The sequence below is a fragment of the Scomber japonicus genome, chromosome 8, assembly GCF_027409825.1.
Source record: "Scomber japonicus isolate fScoJap1 chromosome 8, fScoJap1.pri, whole genome shotgun sequence".
Classification (NCBI taxonomy): domain Eukaryota; kingdom Metazoa; phylum Chordata; class Actinopteri; order Scombriformes; family Scombridae; genus Scomber; species Scomber japonicus.
Window position 1 is genome coordinate 25,174,439 of NC_070585.1, and position 26,619 is coordinate 25,201,057.

At 37.4% G+C, this 26,619-nt stretch overlaps 3 protein-coding genes across 3 annotated transcripts; 1 reads left to right on the forward strand and 2 right to left on the reverse strand.

Annotated features, from left to right (window-relative positions):
- LOC128362555 (alcohol dehydrogenase class-3) lies at nt 1-3,998 on the reverse strand. Its single transcript, XM_053323339.1, has 9 exons — nt 3,933-3,998; nt 3,182-3,283; nt 2,731-2,872; nt 2,543-2,630; nt 2,108-2,327; nt 1,114-1,374; nt 904-1,039; nt 366-504; nt 1-209 (listed from the first exon to the last, which is right to left on the reverse strand). Exons 1-9 carry the CDS (start codon nt 3,948-3,950, stop codon nt 185-187), a joined length of 1,131 nt encoding a protein of 376 aa, XP_053179314.1. The 5' UTR covers nt 3,951-3,998; the 3' UTR covers nt 1-184.
- A 1,166-nt stretch (nt 3,999-5,164) lies between these two features.
- Nucleotides 5,165-7,956, reverse strand: gar1 (GAR1 homolog, ribonucleoprotein). Its single transcript, XM_053323341.1, has 7 exons — nt 7,911-7,956; nt 7,397-7,606; nt 6,512-6,666; nt 6,318-6,377; nt 6,091-6,217; nt 5,807-5,935; nt 5,165-5,681 (listed from the first exon to the last, which is right to left on the reverse strand). The coding sequence occupies exons 2-7, from the start codon at nt 7,578-7,580 to the stop codon at nt 5,671-5,673; spliced, it is 666 nt and encodes a 221-aa protein (XP_053179316.1). The 5' UTR covers nt 7,581-7,606; nt 7,911-7,956; the 3' UTR covers nt 5,165-5,670.
- Nucleotides 7,957-8,244: 288 nt separating this feature from the next.
- On the forward strand, nt 8,245-15,603 carry LOC128362574 (alcohol dehydrogenase class-3-like). Its single transcript, XM_053323365.1, has 9 exons — nt 8,245-8,312; nt 8,760-8,861; nt 9,226-9,376; nt 9,482-9,569; nt 9,664-9,883; nt 12,051-12,311; nt 12,705-12,837; nt 13,579-13,717; nt 14,700-15,603. The coding sequence occupies exons 1-9, from the start codon at nt 8,292-8,294 to the stop codon at nt 14,752-14,754; spliced, it is 1,170 nt and encodes a 389-aa protein (XP_053179340.1). The 5' UTR covers nt 8,245-8,291; the 3' UTR covers nt 14,755-15,603.
- The last annotated feature ends 11,016 nt before the right edge of the window (nt 15,604-26,619 follow it).

A 26,619-nucleotide genomic window follows, 5' to 3' on the forward strand; every position in this document is an offset into this window, starting at 1 on the left:
TGAATTTAAAAAGATTTAATGGAACCATTTAGGCAATTTCAAACATATATTGGTGTAAGAAAAAAAATGGGTTCTAATACTGAGAATTATCTAATCAACGACAAATGCAGAGAAGTAAGTGCTACAACAATGAAAGGTGATTGTTTCAAGGCCGGATGTGAAGGATGTCTATGTTTTAGGCACTTCAGAAGGTCAGGACTGCGCGGATACTGCAATAGGAAAAGAAAAAAAAAAAGATTAATAGGTTAGAACATAGAAAACTAAAGTCAAAAGAACAGCAAAAAAAAACCCAAATAAACAAATAACACAACTACAGAGATTAACTTTTAAATGCACTAACTGAAGAAATGAACTGTTCTTCTTACCTCTTTCCAGCATGCATAAGGTCAAATCCTTCATTAATCTTCTCGAAGGGGAGAGTGTGGGTCACAAATTCATCTACCTTCAACTTCTTATTCATGTAGTCCTCCACCAGTTTGGGAACGCTCTCCACACTCTTCCAGCCTGGGAGTGAATACCGAAACCAGTTCAACAACTTCAACTAAACTAAACATGTTGCATGGTGACCACAAAGTTTTAAAAACAGATTATGCATTCTGTACTTGCTCCATGTCCATCGCAAGGCTAATAAAATACTTTTACAAATAATAATAATCATCATCATCATCATCATCAGAGACGTTTTCTGGATCTAATCATTTAAAAAAAGTTGAAGCTGCAATTGAAAGTCAGCCCAAGTCCTTTTTTTTTTCCTCAAGAAATGACCATTAAAAAATCTAATCACACACTGATTTATTCCAGTATGGAGCTGCCTTCAGTCTCAAATTAAAATTATGCAAAGTTAGAACTGCAGCCAGACAAAATTAAGCATTTTATAACAAAGAATCTGCTACAGCGACTCACCTCCAAAGGCGGTGCCCCGCCACACTCGGCCTGTCACCAGCTGGAATGGTCTGGTGGAGATCTCCTGTCCAGCTCCGGCTACACCGATGATGACACTTTCACCCCATCCTTTGTGGCAGGCCTCCAGAGCCGCTCTCTACGATATTAAAATGGTAGTTAGTTTTGTTCTTTATAGGCATTACACACTTATGAAACGTATTTAAGTCTCACCATGATTTGCACATTTCCAATGCACTCAAAAGAATAGTCTACACCGCCGTCAGTCATCTCCACCAGAACCTCCTGGATGGGCTTGCTGTGGTCCTTTGGGTTCACAAACTCGGTGGCTCCAAACTCCTTTGCTTTCTCGAACTTTGTAGCGTTGATGTCCACACCAATGATCCTGGTTGCCCCAGCAACCTTACAGCCCATAATAGCAGCCAAGCCAACAGCTCCGAGGCCAAACACGGCACATGTAGAACCAGGCTCAACCTGAGTGTGCATGAAGGAGAAAAGGCCAATTTACTGATCTCTAATCTGGGAATTATTGTGTTACAGTAGCAGGTTATCCAGGCATTTCATGAAAACAGTAAATATACAGTTAATATACATAAAGACTAAAAGAGAGAAATATATATCTATAGGAAACACAAGAACTAACTAAATAAAATAGCTCATTACAATAAGTGCTCCTCTGTGGATCCAGTCAGTAGCAGAGAGGAAGAATTTAAGTATGACCAAAGAATTCTACAAATAGAAACTATGCAGCATGTATGAGTTTGGGAATGGTTTTGGCTTCTGTGTTCTTCTTAATGCACACTAATCATCTGAGCTGGATTTTCTTGAGTCTTCCTACTTGTGAATTATTTTTGTCTTTGATGTAAGCAAAGAACAGGGATTGAAAAGGTGAAGAACAGAAATCTACAAGGTGCCAGCTTATGATACCATTAAAAAAAAACAAAAAAACATTTATGGTCAGAAACAAAAATCTTAGAGACTCTCTTTATTTTCACCTCAAATGTGCACTATTAACACTGGAATGAACATTGCAAACATTTCCATCTCTTTGTATTGCTTTTATTAGGGCAACATTCTGCACTTTTAACAATATAGGTGTCTTATTTCAAATACTGATTACTTAACTTCAGAGAAACTGTTCACAAACATATGCTCCATTTTCAAAACAGGCAGTTTTATAGCATGATCTACAGTCTGTGATACTCACCTTGGCAGTGTTAAGAGCAGCACCATAACCAGTGGAAATGCCACATCCAAGAAGGCACACTTTATCCATGGGAGCTTTCTCGTTCACCTTGGCCAGAGAGATGTCGGCTACCACAGTGTACTCAGAGAAGGTGCTGGTCCCCATGAAGTGAAACACTTGCTTCCCCTTGCAAGTGAAGCGTGAGGTGCCGTCAGGGAGCAGGCCCTGGCCTTGGGTTACTCTGCAGGAAGCACAGGGGGAAAATTGTTTCTTTTTGAGTGTGTATGATGAAACTCAATTGATGTGAACTTCAAAGTGGGGCAGGCGGAAGCTCAAACTGAGCTTTGGTTTGGTTGCCCTGGGGTTGGGCACCTGAGGCTATTCTGCCACAAAGACATAAATTAAATAAAACATAGTCATATTGTTAATAACAGGCAGTCTTTAATTCAACATTACCTAATTTTCTGGCAAAGGTTGGTCTTGGGATTTTTGCAGAATTTGCATTCTCCACACTGTGGCACGTACAATGGGACGACAGTATCACCTTAGTGAAGGAGAATTGTAAAACATGTAAATCATACATGGAGACAGTTAGTTTTAACACTGCATAAACAAATTTCAAGTTTTTCCAAGTATCTCCTTACCAGCCTTGAATTTGGTGACACCCTCACCAACGCTCTCGACTATCCCAGCACCCTCATGGCCCAAGACGACTGGGAAAAGGCCCTCAGGGTCACTGCCACTCAGAGTGTAAGCATCAGTATGACACACTCCTGTGGCAAAGATCTGAGAGGAACCATGGCATTAAAATTCATGTCAGACACAGTTACTAGATGCAAGAGTTTAATGTAAAAGATGTTTGCCTATTTATCACATGACTTTAATTACTTAATATTAAAATTAACTAATGATACATCAGCATAGACATACAATTATTGATGGAATTATTAGGCTGTGTGCTTGTCAAAAGCTTACAACATAGGGCTATGATACTTCAATGGGAGATTTTGAAGTAATTATTTTAAAAAGATACATAGAAGATACACAAAATAAATAGCCAAATCCTTTCAGCTGACACTCTAAATTTTGTCTTACCTTAATGCGAACTTCATGGGCCTTAGGTGGTGCCACCTCCACCTCCTCGATGGAAAGAGGTTTCCCAGCTTCCCATGCAACAGCAGCCTTGCACTTGATCACCTAAAAGCAAAACACAGTGCATACTTCTTTCAAACTGTGTCAGGCTGTGCTGCAACTACTGCAGAACCTGGAGCTATGGCTGAGGCTTACAGAGCCTGTGACAGCTGGTTGCATGTAGCCTTTTAACTGTAAGCAGGGTTATGCAAGGACAGCCAATAGCTCCCTGTACTTTGAGCTGCTAGAGTAACCGTTAACTTTCCACTTCACTTTCACTTAGCTGATAGAGTACTTCTGTTTCTCACACGTTTCTGCGGGTAACGTTAAATGTGAAAGACGACGTGACCGTTCATAGATTACGATCACCCGCAGGAAGCTTGTTTTCACATTCCGCTAATTACTTGCTTAACTAGCAAGAACAACAACGTCTATCGCTTTTAGGTCAAGCATTGCAGACATTTGCAAACCCCACTAGCGACTGACTGTCCAAAGATCCTTATTAAGTAACCAAACAGTGTTTCATTGTATTTGTTCATTCTGTGGACGCGAATACACAATATTTACAAAAGACCCTAACCCCATTTTTATAACTTTGCTTAAGCTACAAAGAAGATATGTGCCAATTCAACGACACGCGCACACAGACACACACAATATATGCACGTAATTAAAGTATTTTCTGCACATTTTATGGTAAAATGTAGCGACTTACTTTCCCAGCTGTCTCCATGTTTGCTGCTACAGAACGAGAGAGGCCGGAGCGTGTGCAAAGAGGTCGTAAAGAAGTTATCGTCTGGACCAATCAGAGACGAGAGCGCGCAGGGTAAGTGTGACGTAGAGCTCGTGGTCAAACATCATAAACATAAAATCCTTTTATTTAGTTTTAAAATATATAAATGTACAGCTGATTAAGAGCATTAAGTTCATTTGAGACTTAATTGTAACAAGGTTTATTATAGTTAACTAAAACTAGCAGTGAAAAAATAATTGTGTTGTTTCAGACCATTTAAAGTTTTGCTTTTGATTTAGCTCCAGGTAATAATTACTGAGCTCTGCTGTGGGATGAGTATTGTTTATGGTTAAGGAATGAAATAATAAAAATGGCTTTACACAATATGATGCCTTTAAGAAACAATGACTCATTTTCATCTTCTACATATCAAGGTTTTCCTCCCAGTACCTGGAAAAACTAAAACTAAATCAAAACTAGTCAATTTCTCAAAATAAAATTAAAACTAAAACTACATATCATTTGTTAAACTATAACTAAACTGAAAATGAAAGAAACATGTCTATCAAACATGTCAATAACCCTGATTGTAATATGATAAAACACCTCAACACAACTAAGTAAACACTGACAACTGGGCAAACTCCATCCACTGATGAAGACCATGAGGTGTGGTTCAAAGTAGCCACTACGCCCTTAATGTTTTTGTAGTATTATGTGAAAATGACAACTTGTATTTATAGAATCATTTTAATTAGTGTGACTTCATCTAAGGTCCCAAATCCATCCACGCTACATCCCTATTCTAAATAAAAACAGTATGCATTTTTAAACTTTAGTTTTCAGTGTGCCGTCAGTTGCATTGGGAAATAAACTATGTGGTGTTTATATTAATGTGAAAGTAATATTCTTAAACTGTAATTTAATTGACATAACTGTCATTTTGTTGTGCGTTATAAAACAAGTTTGTTTTGCAGTCAGTGTACAAGACAACATACTATAGATTATGATATAGTATACTGTATACAACAGGCATGTAGTGTGGAACAGAGACACAGTGCTGCATCACTGTCACTGACTGCAGACCAAGTTTATCCATTCTTGGTAACAATACTTGAATCGTAAATGACTCCTAGTACCACTTCCAGATGGCAATAATATTATTTTGCTTCCTAATGTCACAGATTCTTATACCTGGGCATATACAACACAGACACATTTACAAAGCACCTTTTAATTAAAGGTTGTTAACAAAAATGAGACAATATTCTGCTCCCGTGATTTTTACACATTATGAGTATTCAAATCTTTAGCTAAGAAAGTATATACGGTCTGATTTCCCCATGTTTCCATATCTGACAAAAGTAAAACATGGAGGTTTGTATGTTCTAATTGAAGTACAAACATTTATCAGGGCCACACTAACACAGACAGCACAGGATGTTCACAGCCTGTTTACAAGGGAATCCACATCGTCAACAGGCTGAATTGTTCCCGCTTTGTTACACTCAAGCATACATATGAACCTTTTAAATAAAATTCAAGATCCATCAATCATTCAAAACTTGTAAAATAAAATAAAAAAACACTCAAAAGTCAAGAGCGGCAATGTCCACTTTCTTATTCTGAGTCCAACTAGCCAGGCTCTGCTATGCAGCGCCACCTTCTCTTGTGTAGCAGAAGATTCAGATGAGAATCACACCAGATCACGACCATCAGATCACCTTCCACCTACATGTGAACAAATTAAAAATACAAAGATAGAGGCATTATAGACATTACATATGCAACAAAGCTTGTACCTGCACAACAGAAAAGACATCAAAATATGTTTTGATCATGAAAAAAAGGCAAACCTCTGAATCCACGACCCCCGCCTCCACCTCCTCTGAAGCCTCCTCCACGTCCACCACCGCGTCCACCGCCAAATCCACCTCCATATCCTCCACCCCTGCCGCCTCCGCCTCTTCCACCTCGAAATCCACCTGGAAGAAGCAAAGCAGTCAGAAAAAATCCAAAGCAATTGACGGATTGACGGATCAAATTCAGGAGCAAAAAGACAAGTTACTGTCTCCGCACATTAATCAACAATTTAAACCAGGGTTAATTAGGCTGATACAATAAATAGAGAATGCTTCACCTCCACGACCACCACCACCTCTTCCTCCACCTCTACCCCCTCGGCCTCCTCGTGGTGGACCCTTTTCTCCTGGTGGCCTGGGGAGGAACCTCTGTAGCGGGAGGAGCTTCATTGGATCTATGTAGAACTAAACAAGGAGTTGCAAATTATAAAGAGTTTAGCCCTCAGAGGCAGTGAAACATGAGCATGAGAACATCATTTACAAAGTTATGCAGGTCCCTTCATACCTTCTGCAGTTTCTTGAACGATGACGCCTTCATATTATCAGAAAGTTTGACTGAAAAGTACTGTGAGAATGAGTTGAGGAATAAATATGATTTTGAGCCACAAACATTGAATTATATGCCCACAAGTTGACTTTTTTTAACCACACATTATTTCAGAGGTCCAGAAACTGAAATGACGATGACAGAAAGGATACAAAGTCCCGCAGCTGGCCGAATATCTCATCCACCTTCCCTATCTGCTCCTTGTTTTCCAAGTATACCGGGGCGTTGAAGTAGGGGACTTTGTTTTCGTCTGTTGTACATTTACACACGATGTCATCTTCACACGGATGCATGAACTCTCCCACCGCTGCAGAATGAAGAAACAATCAAACACAGATAAAGTTAGTGTTGCAAGTTCAATATGAAGCTATGAACTCTACAACAAAACCCCTTTTGAACCATTGTGTCTGTTTTCCACAAGTCTCTACACTTCTCTCAAGGAAATAATCCAAAATGCAGCGCCTTTAGACATTTAAGTGGCAATGAGAGAAAACTATTTATCATATATTCCTTTTGATGACTTATACGTATTCAAGTCATAAGACAATTCACTGAAGTTGTATCACTGTAGAGTTGTTTGTGTCTGAGCTCAATGCATTGGCAATATAGTGCTATATGTAAAGATTGGCTTAAGTATTATTGTGCTGCACTTTGGCTGACATAGAGCATCACTGATTAATCATCATTAATTACAACAATATAAGGATATTAATCAATTGGTTTGTTGGTTGGAGAAAATAATGAAAACATCTATTATTCTTTCCCACAGCCCAGAGTTGCTTCTTCAAATGTCTTTTGTCCACAACCTGCATATTCTATTGAATATCATACATTAAAAGAAACCACAAACCATTTACATCTCAGAAGCTAAAATCAGCTATTTTAATGACTCAAAAAGATTAATTGACGATCAAAATAGTTGGCAACATAGGCACAACAGGAAGGTATTCTCACCACTTCTCATTCCAGCCTCACTCAGCATGATACGAAGGTAAACATATTTCCTGCATTACTAGTCTGTGTCTTTATGATCTTACCAACAACATGGTCTGGAGGTCCGTAGTCTTGCTGTCTGTTAAAACCACCTCTGCCACCACCTCGTCCAAATCCACCACCTCTGCCTCCTCCACCAAATCCACCACCTCTGCCACCACCAAATCCTCCTCTGCCACCACCACGGTTAAAACCTCCACCTCGACCCCCTCCTCCCCTGTAAGACATTTTTTCTTCTTGTTCTTCAAACTCCTCTCTGAGAAACAATACAAAAAAGGGGAGAGGAAGCCACAAGTTAGAACAAAACATAAGAAAACATTAAACACGTTAAATCATTATCAATCTGTATTTGCTATCGCTGCAGAGCCTGGCTAAACATTGTGAGGTGAGCTGAATTTTTCAACAACGTGGTGTCAGGTCATAAGTTCCTGCTAACATGCTAGCTCGTTTCATTGATTAAACTACAAAACTCACGCGCATTCGCTAACACATTATGTAGTAGCTTCAAAACACAAGTTTGCGATACTATCTGCACAGAGTTAACGCAAAAATACTCACAAATCTGGACGGCTAGCAACAGCAGCAACTTTAACTCCGATTGTCGTCCATGCGATGACAACACGTGTGGTCACACTCTGCCGTAAAGGTGGTTACCAGTGTCGCGCTAACAGACACTGTCGTAAAGTCAGATCCGCCCAAATTTGTCTGCAGCTGCTTGACTGACTCATCTGAGCGTGATGCGTAAGGGAGTTGGTGAGTTTATCTCTTTGTGTAGCAGTGTTGATATAACAGCACTCAAACTTTGAGTCTCAAAACTATCCTTTTCTGTGTGACTTTGCATGTGACGCAGTTGTAAATATCCTTACTATAAATACTTAATAATATACTTATTTTGTTAAATGCAGGCAGCTGTCTTACTAATAAGTGGAAACGGACTAAATGATGTCAACAGCAGGGCAGGTAAGAGAGAAACACTTAATTTAAACATTAACCATTATACTTTGCTTGATTTTTTTTGTAATAAAAAGTATAAACTGAAGATGTTTAATGCATTCTGTCACTTCAGACAACTGCTCTGCCCAATGCCTCTCATAGAAGCCCATTTTCTGTGATGATGTAAGTCATTATAATAACAAACTTCAAACCTCAAAACAATGACTTAGCTTGTGACTTATTAGTTTCTTATTATCATAGGTTACTAAGTCATTATTATGAGATACTAGGTCATTATTTTGAGAAAGAATGTCATTATTTTGACTTACAGGATTTTTTTTTCACATTGATGGAAATGGGCTTTGGCACATACAGTATATCAATGATTGCACAATGTGGATTATGAAAAGCCAAGAATTTGCTCGCCACCTATGTCTCTCAAAACATTGTGTAACATGTATTTTTTACGTCCAGGTGATCAAATGCAAGGCAGCTGTTGCATGGGAGCCAGGGAAACCTCTTTCCATTGAAGATGTGGAGGTCGCCCCACCAAAAGTCCATGAAGTCCGCATTAAGGTCAGCTGGTCCTCCCCAGTTTGTATCTTCAAGTCAGAAGGAAATATGGGCATTTTGGGTTGTGAATGTGAGCACTTGTGAAGCTACACAGCAAAATGCATAGTGTTGAAATAACAATGACAATAGTTCTGAAATTGCCCTCAGTGGCAACTTTACTGAGACGAAGAATGAAAATTGTAAATCTCAAGTTCACATTACGTCTAGTTTCACTGTGAGTGTATAGGGTGTATGTTGACAGCAAATGTTACAGTTTTTATTGTCATGTCCTTTGTCTGCTTGTTTCCTGATGGTTTGAATTTAGTAGAAATAAAGTATATTCACTTCCTGAAACTCTCAAGAACCAGAATCCTACATATTTGTGCAGGTTGTTGCCACAGGCGTGTGCCACACAGACTGGGAAAACCTGTATGAGACAGGAAAAGGAATGAAGTTTAGACCGTTCCCATTAGTTCTCGGGCACGAAGCAGCAGGAGTAGTGGAGAGTGTTGGTCCAGAAGTCACCAATTTCTCACCTGGTAAATTACACAGCCCACAATGAAAAAGTCTGGTTTGGATTAATTCCTCTTTTTTTTATAGAACTCTGACTGAAACTGTTTTTTTGTGTGTTGTTGTTTTCACAGGGGACAAAGTTATTCCTCTTTTTCTGCCGCAGTGTTTTGACTGTGATCGATGTCGCAGTCCTAAAACCAATCTATGCAGAAAGAACTGGTGATGCCATTATCACATGTTTACAACACTCACATTGACTCTTTTGCTTTCATAGCATTTTAACTTGTCATTGTTCTGTTTATGTGACTTTCAGGGCAAATGCTCAAGTAGGCATATTGGCTGATGGCACAAGCAGAATATCTTGCAATGGGCAGCAGGTGTACCAGTTCCTTGGTGTCAGCTCTTTCTCCCAGTATACTGTAGTTTCTGACACCTCACTTGCAAAGATAAGAGACGATGCACCACTGGACAAAGTGTTCCTGCTAGGCTGTGGAGTCTCCACTGGTTACGGTGCTGCTGTTAACACAGGCAAGGTAAGAGGATACATTACTGCAGGATATTTGTGTTAAAATAATAACTTGAATTCTCATCATCTCAGATGTGAACCAGCGCGACACAGTACAGACACTTGTCTGTACTTAGACCATGAGGGATGCAGATGCAACAAATTTAAAAAGATTTATGTACAGACATAGCCAATTTATAAACAATTAGCATTATTTTAACACAATGTATTAACTACCTAAAATAAATAGCTGTTCAGTGTTGTTTACAGTACACAGCAGGATTGTAGTTATTTATTTTCCCCACTAGAGGACATGAGCACCACCTAAGTGTTCCTTGTAATTTCTTTGAAAAAACTGGGAATAGTCTATTCTCCACCCAACCTATTTTTTCACAATTTACTGCATATTAAAATAAGATGAGTGCAAAACAAAAAGCAGAAGTTCCATAAAAAACTGTAGGACTGTAAAAATGTGAAGAATGTCAAGTTGTTTTAAATATTGAACTAAAACCTTTGTGAAACTGCAAATAACACTGAAATAATGACACTATTCTTAAAATATATCATAAAAATATTTCAAAATACTCCAGCTGATAGAAAAATGAAGCAAGGTGAGTGTTCAGTAAAATTAATTTTATGTTTTTGATATATGTGTTTTATACAAACAATGTTTTTTTTTTCTTTCTGAGGCTTGCAAAATCTTTGAAAAATTAGTAAAAAACCTGACTAATTAAACGCAAGCTTACATGTAAGAATAAAATGGTCCAGTACAAAAACAAATAAAAGGTCACGGTAACCTTTATCATCCCTGAGGGGAATTTCAAACAATTCATATAAAAAACAGAATCACATAATGCAGCAGGGACACATAGTTATTAAATCTATTGGTCCTTGGACAAATTACATCTATAACCAGATGGAAGCCATCTTAACTTACTGAATAAGAGTTACTATGGTCAGCAAAGATTAACTGGGCCTTCTATGTGGCTCTAACTTTCAAGAGTACCTTGCTTCAGTAAAGATGGCCGACAAGAGCGCCGCCATATATCCAATCCTTGCCGGAAGTCCCAAGCGATAGTTAGTCAATCGGCACTCATATATTGCCAATCCTTGCCGGTAATGTCAGGCGGAAGTTAATCGCCGCTCTGAGCGAAAAACAAAAATGAAAGCCTAAAAAACTCCACATATGTCGTTTACACATAATTCTATGAACTTTGTTGCAGTTACATGTTTATCATAACGGTATAATTGACTCCACAAGTTTCTATTCTACTGTAAAACTCAGAAGTTAGTTAGAAGCCTACACTAATCAAGTTATAATGTTAATATTTCATGGATTTAACTTTGATATCAACCATATCAGCATTATGAATACAAATGTGAATATTATGTTTGTGTGGTGGTGGTATGGGGATTCACTCTCACACACACACGAACACACACTCACAATAGGACTGAATAATAATTAAGATTGAATAGAGTTCTCAGATTAAATAAAACGAGGATTAATCTTCTATACAGTCTATGGGATTAATACAATATTTAAACAACCAATACATTAACTGAGCACTTTAGGCAGCAGTTGCAACGTGCACACACAGTCACAACAAATGTCATACTTACTTTCACATGAATATTCATTTATCAATACTTTAATATTTAATGTAATTTAATACTGTGCAATGTCCGTATACTTTGCAATATCATAACTCTCATTGTCCATACCCATTACTCACTGCATTAGCACCATTATCACCATCACTGTGCAATATTTAAATAACATGCTAACCGCTAATCGATATGGACCATGGATGTATTATGGACACCGAAAAAGCATTACATTACACGAAGAAGAAACTTCCGCTTGGGACTTCAGGCATGGATTAGATATATGGCGCCCTGGTCAGCCATCTTAACTGCAGTTGGGTCCCTCTCCTAACTTTGAACTTGGGAGAGGTCATTTAGATTGTGCCTTCAATTTTACTGCATATAAAACCTAACAAGGTACCACACAACACACAACTACTGCTCCTTGACCATACAATAGAACAGGTGATATTTGTGTAATGGACATGTGTAGAAGAATACAACCAAATGGTAATATATAAGAGTGGTCTGTAAAACCAAAGTGTTGTTAAGTGAACTGATCTTAAACAACTTTCATTCAACCTAACTCCAAAATTGTGTGTATCCAGGTTGAAAAAGATTCCTCATGTGCCGTGTTTGGGCTTGGAGCTGTTGGTCTGGCTGCCATCATGGGATGCCAAATTGCTGGGGCAAAAAGGATAATTGGGATTGACATCAATCCTGACAAGTTTGAGAAAGCCAAACTGTTTGGAGCCACTGAATGTGTCAACCCCAAAGAGCATAACGGGAACATCCAAGATGTTCTTGTGGAGATGACTAATGGAGGGGTGGACTATGCTTTTGAGTGTGTTGGTAGTCCAGCTGTCATGGTGTGTATCTCGGTCATATGTGAAGTTAAAATAGTATTTTATGTTGCATTTTTATCGTATGAAAAATCAGTCCTACAAGTACAGAGAACCATATCTGTTGCAGTGTCAGTACACAGGAAGTTGAGTAATGCTGCAAACTCTTATCAGATGTTCTGTAACTTCCTTTGTGACCAAATGCACAAGGAGGCCATCCTTGTCCATTTTGTAATAGCAATTAGTCATCCACCTTTGGTCGCACTGATAGCACTAGTTTCTACTCAATAGTTTTTCCTGAAATTATACAATATTGAAGCTGTGTAATTGGCCTCCTTTCACCTGGCTCTGTGTACATACAGTATAAATGCCTTTTAAAAAGGGTAATAATTAGACAGTAGTTTCTTTGTGTTGTCCTAGACTGCTGCACTGGAGTCTACAATAGATGCCTGGGGCATGTGTGTCATCGTTGGGTGGACAGAGACAGAGGCAATGAATGTTGTGGTTGAAAAGATCCTGATGGGACGCAAACTGACGGGAACATATTTTGGAGGTGAAATTAAAGTTAATAAGCTTCTCTGTATATGTTGCACAAGTTGCAAGATAGAAACTGAGTGAATCTTGAAACTCAGTGAATTATAGTTCAAGTTTGAGGAACACTGTAAAGTAAACTGTTGCATTTTTGAGCCCAAGAGAAAATGAGAGAAAATACTAATCCAAACCTTGTTGGTGAAAATGTTTACACTGACAACATATAAAACAGTAAGTATGTATATGTTGTTGCAGATCCACCAATCTATTGACTTCAGGCTTCAGGCTATTGCGCAACCATCATAAACCAGTATCTCCAGTAATTGTGGCTGCAATAGACCAAAATACAAAACAGTTATTATTATATTATTTGTGACACTGTATTAGTGTTACAAGGTCTAAGACCACATTTTGAAATGATGTGCATGCACAGTTTGTAACCATATGCAACTAGTCTGCACCTGTTATCCTGCTTGTCAGTTGTCTTTCTAGGGAACCCAGGAAATCACTAAAATAGAAAATGAAAGAGGGAAAATGTGTCCACGGGTAGTAAAACATCTTATCACAAACTAACATGATAGACTCTGAATACCAAACATCTTACATTACAAGAGTATTCAAGGAAAATATTTCTTTATAGTTATTTAGGGCAACGCAATGGAAATTATACTAAAAGAGAAGTACCTTGCTCAGGGATTCATTCGTGGCCTCTATGTTGTAAGGTCTATGTAATGAGGACGTTGTTTATGATCCTTTCTGAAAGGGTGGAAGAGTGTGCAAGAAGTGCCTAAACTAGTAGACGACTACATGAAGAAAAAGCTGAAGCTGGATGAGTTTATCACCCACAAACTCCCACTGGATCAAATCAATAAGGCCTTTGAACTTTTGAAGCTTGGGCAAAGGTAAGACCCCTAATTTATTTGTGACTGATATTGTGTTTGTTGTTATTTCTTTGATATGTGTGTACTTACTCCCATTGTTGGGACCATAACCTCCTACACCTACAGTTGGTGTTAGAAACATATTGGTTAGCATTTAGGTAGCGGTGAGTATACATGAAATTAATAAATGTCCTTGCGGAAGAAAATCAGTGTGTGTCAGGAATAAACTATGTCAAAATGGTTTGTTTGATTATACAATTGCACCACCAGATTGTCATACAATGATAGTTGGATCCTGTCGATCTCCCGTATGATTTCCAGTTAGGGCTGGGCAATATGGGCAAAATATATCACAATATTTTTGAGTAAATACCTCTATTGATATTGCAACAATGTTATGGGGAGAACTGCTATTCACAAAATATTTACAGAATGAGATCTTTGGAACAGTCTGTTAAGTTCAGAAAATTACATCACTTTACTGTAATGTAGCCTTTAAAACCAAGAAAAGACAACACTTTTGCCATATTACGATATTACGACTTTGAAAATCTAAGATGACATCCAGTCTCATATCATCATATCAATATAATATGGATATATTGCCTAGCTTTACTTCCTGTATGGCATTTTCATTTCCTAACTATATTGACCTAGCAGCAGTTTGTCAAACATCTGCAGTAACAGGCTTTGTAAAGTACCTTTGCTCTCTTTTATCTTGAAACAGTATTCACATGTTTAATTGAATATCTGTAATGTAAGGGGTTTTTAATGTGGTATTCCAAACAGGGAGAGTGTGTTGAATTTTAGGAAACATCAAGAATTTTGATATCTCATTTCAAAGAAATGAAAGAAATTGGTTAATTACTGTATATCTTGTTGTTGTTATATATTGTGTCTATATTAAATGTTGAGTTTTGTGGGAAGTACTATTTCTATTTAACAAATATATGTTATGACTTGCATACAGTGGTTTTACTCATGTTTCTTCTGTTTTTTTTAGCATCCGTGCGTTAATCAATCTTTGGCCAGAGGAGAATAATCCTGAGGTGGCTTAAGATGTGGAGAGAGCCAACTTGATAAAAAGATGTGGTCATACCGATATTTTGTATTCAATTTAGCAGTGTATTTTTGATCTTTTAATGCTCTTTTTCTTAAAAGATGTTGATAAAAAATATTTTCCCAGCTTGATTCTAGCAAATGAACATATTGGCCACTAGATGGTGGTCTTGTGTCACATAAAAGCCTCTGCGTGTGTCTATTAATACCACCTATCTTTATAGAGACTTTTCTATCTGCAAATGACTCTGCTTTTTTTCAGATTAAATACAGAGGGTTGTTGTTCCTGTTGATCAAAAGGGAAAACATCACAGGATTTCTAGGGCACTTACATTAAGTAATACATTCATATATACATCTCCAGTAACAAATTGTCTTTACATATGTCACACATAGAACTGCATTGATTCAACTGCATTGATCAATATGAAGTGATAGTTGGAATTAAATACCCTTGTATATGAGATGATATAAAAGACCCATGAACCAAATGGCTGAATCTGTCATCAGGCAGGGAAAAGTATCAGCTTCATGTGGTCAGGCTTACTAAATTTCAGCCATGGTAATATTATATATTGATTTAATAGGCAGTATGAGAATGAGAAGGGCTAAAATAGCAGTTGTGGACTGTCAGGACTGAAGACAAAAGGTTGTTTGGGGGAAGGCCTCCCTATGAAGAACTGAAATAGCTGTCTGAAGGAATTTGTTTTATTGAAGTTCCATTCAGATCAAATGAATACCCTTGGCAGTTTCCCCGGCATTTTCATCTTTATTTAAAATGGAAAATAAATTGGTGTTCCTCCTCTCATGTTGGTCTGTGTTTGTCTGCGTGCTATCAATCACTGATCATACAGCTTAAGCAGAGTTTTTTTTTTCAGTAATAGAAAACAGAAAAATAGAATAGAGCAGTAGAGGGAGATAAGAGAGAAAGATCAAAAGAAAGAGGAAGACAAGCTTTGACAGGTGGTTATGCCACTGGGCTACCTCATCTATAAATGTTGGACATGCTCACAGATTTATATGGCTGAATGTCTGTCTACAGGAAAACTATCCAAAGTGACGACCATAAGTCTCCTACCTTTTTTTTTTTTTTTCTTTGTGCGTTTGAACTCTGGGATTGTCACAGCATTCTGCAACTGATACAGGAAGGACATACTATCCACAACATCTCACACATATTTGAAAGTCTTAACTGTCCATCTTGTCATGTTCCTCATTCATCTGGGCAGCTTTTCTGCAAATATCCTTTGGAATGGAAAACTTTGGCATAAAGTGGCATGGAGTTGAGTAGTGAAAGAGACAGCAACCCCAACATTTGCAAACAGACAAACCAAATTTACATTTTTATTTCAACGTTCATTTTCTTACCTCCTGCTGTCATTACTTCTCTCCGACAACTCTTTCAGACATGAGACCTTCATGAAGTTAATTGACAAACAACAGAAATGCCAGATGAGGTAAATGCCATCAAACAAATAAAGGCATGTCTGGAAAAAATGTCAAAAAGTGCTGCCTTGCCTTTCACAATATTTAGATTGGGATCAAGAGATTTCCCCTTATTTATTAAGCTATATTCCTGTGTGACAGACAGATGATGGCACACTGAGTATGATGAGAACATTAAAATATGTCGTAAACACCCTGTTCTAACAACAATGGTATTTCTATTGTCAAAAACACAAAAATATAAGACAAAATACCCATTTACACATGTTTTTTGCTGTGTATATCCAGCAGAGACTACAAATCATTCTATTTCATACCTCTTTATCTTAGTTATGGTTATTTTAATATATGCACAAGGAAAAAGTGTAGTAAATCAGTGCATTTTTTCAAGATAGACTCTTGGGAGATTAGCCTTGAGCTAAAAGTAATACAAATGAACATGTCTTTAAGATTGCCGTTATATATACATTTTTGTTTATCTTTATCTGATGTTAGTTACAGCCACTTTTACATCACTGACTCTATGTATGTATTGTGTTGAAAATGTAAGAGTAATCTTGCTAATGTTTAGACAGACACATCGGACAGTGTTAAGATACCATTGTAATTTTATTAAGTTTATTTTTTGCTGGTTCATTTGTTTTAATTTCTTCTTCATTACAAGGTACAGATACATTGATTATTAGGATAGACATTATTTTTATAATTTTTTCCAGTGCAACTCCATTAGAGGGATTATATTCTGTACGTCTGTAAAATTATATTGCCGTGCTGTCATACAAACCTTTGGCACACCTTGTTAGTCACAGGCCTATAAATAAAAACATGAAATTACTTTAATCAGTAAAAAAAAAAAAAAACTTAAAAAAAAATGTAAGTGAGGTAGAAAGCACATCTGAAAGAGACATAGTCCGTCAAGCAGAGAGATAGAGGGGTGGATATACTGTATAGCCCCAACGGCCATGGAAGAACGGCCCACTTAAGTCACTAAAGACTGCCAATGTGAGGCCCCTGTTTTATCAGCAAATCCTGGCCATTATATGGCTAGTGCCGGGCATTGCCTGTGACATCCCAAGTCTTTCTCTGACACGGTTAGCTTTAGCTGCTGTGTCAGTGGATATACTCAGCTTCACTAGAGGACAGCACAATACAGTGCTTAGTCTCATGGAGGGACAGCTACTTCTCTGTTGCATAAGTGAGCTACACACTGAGATGCTGCCAACATGAAAGCCTATTTTGTCTACAAAATATTAACAAATTTAGGTTTGTTATGAATGATTTTTGACAAAATGTCCTTTATGCTCCAAATAGGTTGTAAAATTCAACCTTGACATCGCTAGTATGTTTTTCACAGCATAACATAGTTTTACTATAATGTGCAGGTTAACTATTTCAAATATAATTTGCACAAGTGTTGTGCAAGTTTTAACCTCAAAGTTTCCTCAGCATGGGTTCATCACACCTTCACACTGAAAAAGCACCAGGAAATACATATTTCAAAACTGTATGTAAGACATTTTTTGGAACTCCCCCAAGAGCATATAAAGTCTACGGTGATGCACTTCATTGACCTTATTATGATGCAAACCCTTAGTCCTGATAATGACTGTATCATGTGATTTTCATTGAGCCATGCAAGACCATATGTTTTGTATTTTGTAACCTGTCTGTCATATTGTGTCAGTGTTTTACAGTTAAGTTGCAACAGAAACAGACAACAAAGACTGGGATTAGACAGACCACACATGGCTATTACCAAAGAGACACACAACCACACACACACATAAAAAGCTATATGCGTGACAGCTCTAAGTTTTTGTTGTGTTTTGTCTGACAGTAGCAGTAAAGTAGTAATTGAGAGATTAGCTCTAAGGTGCTATCATGGCACTCCTTTGTTTGGTCTCTCCCTTATTGGTCACACAGTACATTACTGGCAGGCGTGGGAAGGAGTCATACAGTCAGATAGTTGGTGTAGTTTCCATTATTTAGTTTTTTTTAACAGTGACATAAATGACCTGGTCCAAGAATAGCATCAAAAGGACAGATGCAGACAAATACACATTTAACAAATGTAAATTTAAGGAAAATGTCATATCTTCTTTAACAAATGGCAGGAATGAAACAGCTGATTGATGCTTATACATGGCTACTCACATTTTAAGTCATTCTACAATCTTTGAAATTGATTATTATTCTCTGAAAATAACAAGGTAACATCTTAAATAGATCATTTGTCCTTGTGGGCTTGACAGAACTCATCCTGACAGACTTGGACTCAGCCTTGTCCCCTGCTTTTTTCTTGCCAACATTTACTCAACAGAGACATTTCATGTGGTTATGGGAAAGAAGTATGAGGGGAAATATTCCTCTCAGACCTATGTGTGTTTGCCCCCTAATCCCTGAGAAGAAGTTCACAAGCATGAGGAAAGTACTGGGAGATTTAGTTACCTCCCAAACCTGCTTTAGTTTCCCGCTCGGGTAATTCCTGGGAATGTTTGTGAAGGTATTTTTTTGTGACAGTAAGAATATAATTGATATTAAATTGTTGATTTTACTCATATATGGATCAACCTATAATTAAAACACCCAGAACAATAAGAATGTTGTCATGTTCAGTGATGCTATTCATGAAGATGACTTCTAGTGTTTTTTTGGATGTTGGTGTGGTTCTTTAAAATTGCCTTCTAAAACATATTGATTTCACTGAATGTTATTGAATGTGAAGAATGCAACAACATTTTTGAACAGTTTTTTTTATTTGAATTTTTGAATAAATGTGGATCCAATTTAGCTTGGAATATCCTCACAGTACAATAATGTGCTGCACAAACAGAAATATTTAATACTAACCTTCATTATAGTTTGGATTTAAAAGAATATGTTAAAAATAAAAATAAAAGACAAATGGAAATCCATCCATCATGTATGTTTTCTCCAAACTATGATAAAGATGTGTCTCTGGAGTGTTTTAACACTTAACCAATGCATACTGGGAAGTCTACTGATATATATATAATGTTTCTTTAGGAATGTAACTTAAAAAGTTGAGTGAATTCTCAGCAGAACTTTCATTCAACTCATAATTTTGAGTCAAAAGACTTGAAGTCAGGTAAAATGGTCAGAAATGGTCTGAAAATGAAAACTAGACATTCTAAGTTGAATGAAGTTGAAATTAATGAAACTTTGTTTTAGTTATAAAAAAAAGATTAGTTGATTCCACCAGATTCCTCTATGATGTTCAACAGAGTATTTAAACTGTTTTAATGGCAACTAAGTGGATGAAATGCAAATGTCTAAAAATGTTAATTTACAACAACAATAAACTTTCCCCTGTACCACTGAGAAAAATGATTTTGCATGTGCTTAACTCTGAAAAAAGACTGTTTGATTTGTTACAGTATACAGTAACTAGCTCCACATTCATTACATTTTCTTGATATAACTCCCAGCATTTCAAATGAGTCTCAAGGTTGTGGTAAGATGAGAAAAATCAAAATGAGTGTGCAGTGAGTCATGGTTACTGTGTTATACAGCCGCAGTAAAGTGCATCATTCTGTTTTTCTCGTTCTCCACCCGACAACTCACTGTTGTCCAAAGATGAGGCTTCCAAATCACCGTTCCTTGGCCTGCTGCCAAGCCACAAAATGATCGAGCCAATCCCCCCCAAAAATACACACTTAACTGAACACAGTTGAAATACTTTTCGCTGGCTGGCAATTGTGGTTCAAAGAAAAGAAACCTGAAATGATCCATTATAGGTGCCTGGGCCCATTACTCATTCGCAAGCATCCCACATTTTTCAATTATATGTACATTGGCAGGCAGGGTACAAGTGAGTAATGCTGAATTTATATTTATGTATATTTTAAGTATATAGGTTGAGTGCCCAAGCCAGAGCAAAATACACTGATGATAAGTAATTATTCAATTATACTCCTCTACTTTGGTATTGCCTTTCATAGTCTACTAGCAGCAAGCACTAATTAAGACTCAGGAGTTGTGATATTAAAATTACTTGAGATATTTACACAAGCCCCAATGAAGCATTCAGTTATTTATTAATCTATGTAGCATTTTTACCAAAATACAACCAAAATTGAAGACAACAGGGACTGTCAGCAGAGACATCTAATTTGAACGTTCATCTGTGGACAACATTTCTTGGTTGTCATTGGAAAAATAATGACCTTTACATCAGACTGTATTGATCGTCAGAGGGGGAAATCACTTTTTAAAGCAAGAAAGAGGTCTAAAGACGGCAGATGAAGAGCATGTTTAAAATTAATAACTATGACAAAATAACACATTACAGAAACATCCAAAAGTCATACTATTAATTTTCATTATAGCAATTTGTGAATTATACATTTGTACAGAATAACATGTCATAAGTCATGCTGAGGCTAATATACTCAAACATATATACATGATACCTTACGGTAAACTGAAATATAGTGTTGTATAATCCAGTACAACAAGGTGCAGTCAACTTGTTTGTACAGTGCTAAATACTGGTTAGTAAATGTATTGCACTTACTAGTCATAGAGTCTATAATTATTTATCAATAATGTTATATGTAAATAAAATGTGGATAAGAAAGCTTGTTGACATTAAAAAGGTGTACCGATGATTCTTCTATGATTCTTCATTTTGTCTTCCAGAAGTTTAATTCCAAAAACATATGACCCCCTTTAACTAATTCTGACTCATGTTAGCAGAGCTGCAAAAATCCTGGATGCCTTTGGGAAGTTAGTTTTTAAGATGGTTCACATTGTAAGGTCAACTTCACTGCTAGCAAAACACACAGATTTAAACTTTAGCAACGGATTTAACATCAAATATATAATCCCAACCAGGGAGGTTTGGACATATTCTCACAACCTCACACTGAGAAAGCCAACAGTTTGCCGTCACTACCTCAGCTCTGTCGCTTTACCAAAAGTCTCCCTGTCGCCCCTCATCTTAGCTGGAGTCTCTGTGTGCTTCATGTTTGCCTATACTTCCCAAATCCGTAAGAGCAAACAGGAGCATAGGCAGATTAGTTTAATATCATCCTTGGCACTAAATACACAAAAATGAAATGTCATCCATGTCCCAGGGTATATAGTCAAAATAGGAAAGTCAAACCAGGGCTGGTCTTCTAGAGTGCAAAGGGTAACATTTATCTCTATCTATCTATCTATCTATCTATCTATCTATAGGATTATGGTTAGGGTCTATCTTACGTTTCTTGTCATTATTACCCTTTCTACCACTGACAAATGCATTAATGTGGAGCCATAATAAGATTAAAAATAAATGGAAAAAAAGTCAAAATCTAATCAATAATCTGGTTACTTCTTTGTGGATGGCATGGGAGTCTTGAAGAATAGGCAAATGACTGGGAATGAGAGCTAAAGCTAATAAGCAGGCCATTGCTAATCTTTTAAACAAACCTCCTCTCTCCCTATGAGGCCTTCTTTCTTGCGGTATAAATAATGTATATTTTGCCAACACCCCCCCGCTCCATCAACTCCCCAACACACATACACACACAACACCACCCATCCATGTCTCTTTTGACTTTTGAGTTGCCTTCAGAGTTCAATTTGGTCTTCAAACACATCTTATTTTCCGCCCTCCCCCAACCTTATTGGCTTACTTTAATTAGTGATATTGAATACAGGGGCAAATGAGGAGGGTTGGTGGTAGCCGTGATGATGAGAAGGGGGTTATGTGTGTGTATGTGTGTGTGTATGTGTGTGTGTGTGTGTGTGTGTGTGGAGGTGGGGGGTGGTGGGGAAGGATGGGTTGCAGTGGCGTAAATACTGAAAACAAACAAGAGAGCTGAATGGGAGGATGGTGGCGGGTGCAGTCCCGATGCCGCTGCGCAGACGGAAGGGGACACATGGTGTAAGCAAACACTCGTAATTGCATTAGATTCCCCTGGCACATGGATAATCTAGCCTCCCCCTGTCCCAGAACACAACAGGACACATCTCCCGCTTCTCCCACTCTTTGTCACTCTCTCCTTTACAAATTATTAATGTAAAACCAACAGTGCTGTCATTGATCATTCAGCAGGCATGATAGAGGACTAATTATCATTTAGGAGAGTGAGGTATGGCATGTCAGTATGTGTGTGTATTCAAATACCTACATTACTGTGTAGGTGTATGTGCACGTGTGGTTGTGTGAGCGTGCGTGCATCCCATTTAACAGTTGTCCTGTTTGATATTTCATTCCTCAGCCCACATGTCTTGAGAGTATGAGCAAACACATTTGCCTGAATGGGATGTTCCCTGAGCAAACGGGGAAAATCTGGCCTTGATATGAATATCAGTGACAGTCAATGATAATTGGGATGGGATGTTTTTGCTCCTTATTGAGATATCGAGCGTGCAGAGACCTTATGAAGTGACATTCAGGGCCTGATTATTTTTGAAAGGATTTGATATTGATGTTTTTCAGTCAACCTGGTCACTGTCCTTCATGTAGAGCAGAGGAAGCAATCACTGTGGCTGTAAGTACAACAAGATCCACTAGGTGGTGATGTGATATCCACCATAATCGAAATCCACACATTCCCCATTATGAATACACCAAGCTAATACTATCAAATCTTTTTTTTAAACTTTTGTTTGCTACTGCAAATACACAGAACTTTAGTACAGAGTTAGAGTTACCGCAACAAAAAAGACCAGATTGCCATGTTTACTTGAATTTAGGTTGTTAATCAAAATTATACTTTGTCTATTATTCAAGTGCTTATGTACTTTCTATTTTCACAGAACTCTAGCTTTACAATGACATTTTCTAGATATTCCTTTCATATTTTCCAGCATTAAATTGCTGCTCTTAACCAGTCTAGCAACAGTTATAGTATAACAGGATTCAAATCCTAAATTACAACCATTAGAGCACAAGCACCAGAGCCACAACTTCTCGACAACTGGTAACTAAATAATGTGTCCCTGTAGATTAAAATCTATTATGTATAATAGACAAAGCATGTCTGATTCTCCATTAGTGGATGAAACTGGTCAAGAGGCTGAGTCATATCACCACGAACATTAATGAAAGGGATGGTCAAGGAAAAGTCTCAGATCTCTGATGGTATTTAGTGGATATACAAGGCTTTGCAGGAAAGCCACAATGCCAGAGGGTTTAAATTTGTGTGGCCCCAGGGCCAGTGTAACAGAAAATAAACAATGCTTCCCAGTGATTAGAACCTTATTAAGGCACACAAAGTCCACAGCCTAGTTAGGGTTTATGTCTGAGGAGTGGGTCCACTAACAATTCCAGTTGCACTTTGGTTACCCACAGTAGTGATTACATTTGTTCTAATAATGATTACTTTATCATTTGTGCTCTTATTCATGAGAAATAAGCAAAGAAAGCCCTGCAGCACAATATAAGATGACTTCATCATTTAAAGCCCACTGATTATGTTTGTGTTATTAATGCTGCAGTGCACACAATTAGCGTCTATTGACCACCCTATAATCACTACCCCTCGGATTAGGAACTACTACCCACACAAAATGCTCCATCTCTAATGACTGACAAACAAACAACCAAGAAGAGACAGGGGGAAAGAACCAGGGACACCCACCAAGTTGCTTTTAAAGTAATATCCCCTAAACCCTGGACACCCCGACAAAGTCTGTCATGTCTAACCTGGTTCCTCACCTGTTTAGAAGCAGCCAAATAGCCCATGGTAATCCCTCATCCCTGGGGCATTGGAGACAGATTTACCCACCTCAGAGCTCTGTCCTGCCCTGACAAGTTGGTGCACTGCAGAGGCCCTTGGAACACCCACAGACACTTTATATATTCAGGCATTTAGCTTAACCAAAGTAACTTGAAAACTTCTCAAAAGGAAAATAAACATTAATTCCGGCATATAACAGGTGACAAATCACACAGTTTCCAAGGCTGACAATCACAGAAGCCTAACACATGCAAAACATCAATTTATCTTACAAATGTTTCACGTTTGATAGAGAATATCTGCATTAGGAGCAAAGGGGAAATATAAACAGTATACAGGGATCTCTAGAAGCAAGACTATTCACTGTTTTTATGTAACAATACTTTTATTGGGAAAATGTAGCTCCGAAATAGTGGGTGGCATGGTTGTGTGTGAAAGAAAAATATGACTGAGTGGAAAGATGTGGAGCTGATTGATTGTATCGCCCCCGTGTGTTCGTGTCCCACCCAGTTACTGCTCAGACAAGGCCTCATCTCTTGGCTCATTAAGAAAGAGGGTTTAACGGGTGCAGAGCCCAGTGGCAGAGAGATCAGCACTCAAACCACTAATTGGGCTGCTTCAAGGAGAGCTTGAACTGGAAAATGTTGCTTAATGATCAGTTGCAGCATTGCTCTTTGAAGCATGGTGGAAGTTAGTTTGAAGAGATTTGCCTGATGTGATTCATTGTGTTGCTTGAGTTGAAATCTGCAGCTCTGCAGAGTTGTTCAAAGCATCATAATGTGTTGTGTTCAAACACGGGAATATCACAGGTAATCACATATGAAGAAACAACAGGTTCTGGATGGGATTTGCATTCACAATTCATCTTGTGCTTTGGTGTGACAGTTGTCTTGTAAATGCAGTGGAGGTGTAGCTCCACTGGAGGGAGCAGTGTTGCACAAAATCAAGCGCTACTGCATGAGTTTCAAAGACAAAGACTAGCGAACATGGTGCAAGCTGAGAAGTGCACTCACTCACAGATCACACAAAAGTGGACTTTAATTGTCAAGTGCTTCATTAAAATGCAGGGATTAATATGTTTGAGATATATTTTACTTTTAATAACAAACGCTATGAAAGCCTTTGACACATGAAGATCAGCATTATTTTGCTTCCATAGAAATAGAGAAAAAATACAATTTGATATTGATACCTATAAGCAGTAGCTATCTGTCCATAATTTGGAAATGGTATTGACAAAAAAAATTTAAATTTAAAATTAGATTTTAAAAATCAGCTATTATAAGCCACTTTTATTACTCTATAACATTTTCTTTAATGAATTATGGTATATGATTATTTAGAGATGCATGGGTAATAAATTATATAAATATATTCAACAGCTCTGATTATCATCAGTGTGTTTTTAACTTGATGTGCTTCTCCCATATTACACAGAATATAACAATATGTATTTCAAATAATACTTTTATAATTAAAAATATTAGAGCTTTAAATAGTTTGTGCATTGCACCATAATTGTTGCTTTACCATCAGCAGTTATTTTCTGTAACATGCACAATGATCATAGTCTTGAAAATGATCAAACATTTGAAGGAGATCTCTCATTAAGCTTTCAGGTTTATTTATGTAAGCACAACATGTTTTTGTCTCTTTTTATTGTCTTTATACAGTTCCTTATTATTGGCTCACTGTCATGTATGATCATATACTATGATTATAGTTCACTAATACCAATTAAGTGCTCAATAGCTCAAATGAAAAATGAATCTGTAATTTTAAGTTTTGTCTTTGTTGTTTTGTTTTTTTAATTTTGTTTGTTTGGTTGGTTTGTTGACGTTGCATTTTCAAATTGAGCAAAAAACAAATTAAACATTTCATTCCATTTTTATAGATACATATTTATTTTTTATAAAATGTAGGGTTTATATTTTCTAAATGATATTCTGCTGTTATCTAAAGACTCTAGTTGTGTTTTATGATGTTTTTCCCCCATGCCAATCAGTTGTCTTACATTTGTTGTTTTTGAACGAAACTCTTAAAATTATTTTAAAACTGAACTGTGTCCAAAGAGCTGGTTAGAAAAACCACTGGGTTGATATAAACTGTCAGGATGCCATAAAATTGGCAGCCTCTCAGAGCCATTAGTCTCTCTCTTATCTGCCAACTGTAACCACATTAATCATGTTGCTGCTTCAAGCTTTTAAATATTATCCAAACCTTCATGTTCACAATTTGTTTTAATGGCGCGCCTATGCTCAGATAAGAAATGAAAATTAGAGCAGCATTAAACGGAGCCTGTTCAATTTGCTACAGTAGAAGCAATTTATCTTGATTAGCATGAAGAGATTGTGGGCTCCTTCATAATGTTTTATCTTTGACAAGGCTTTTTTTGCATTTGAGTGTGTGCGTTTATGCGAGTCAACGCATGTGCATAACACTGTTGAAGTAGAATTTCAGATGACTACATCTGAACTTTGTTTTGTTTTTACCATGTGTGAAATTGATTTCCTTTCAAATATTCTTCTCCTGCTCTTTTCTTCATTTAGACATTTTGTTTGTTTTGATTGGAATCCCCAAAATCCTCTTTCACTCTGCTAAGAGTAAAACAACTTATTAACTAAAAAACAGTAATTTCCCATGAGCATCCCTCACCGAAGCTTTTTGCCAAGATATTTCCTCTCATCCACACTATTTTTTTGAGCCTTAATTAACAGAATGAGG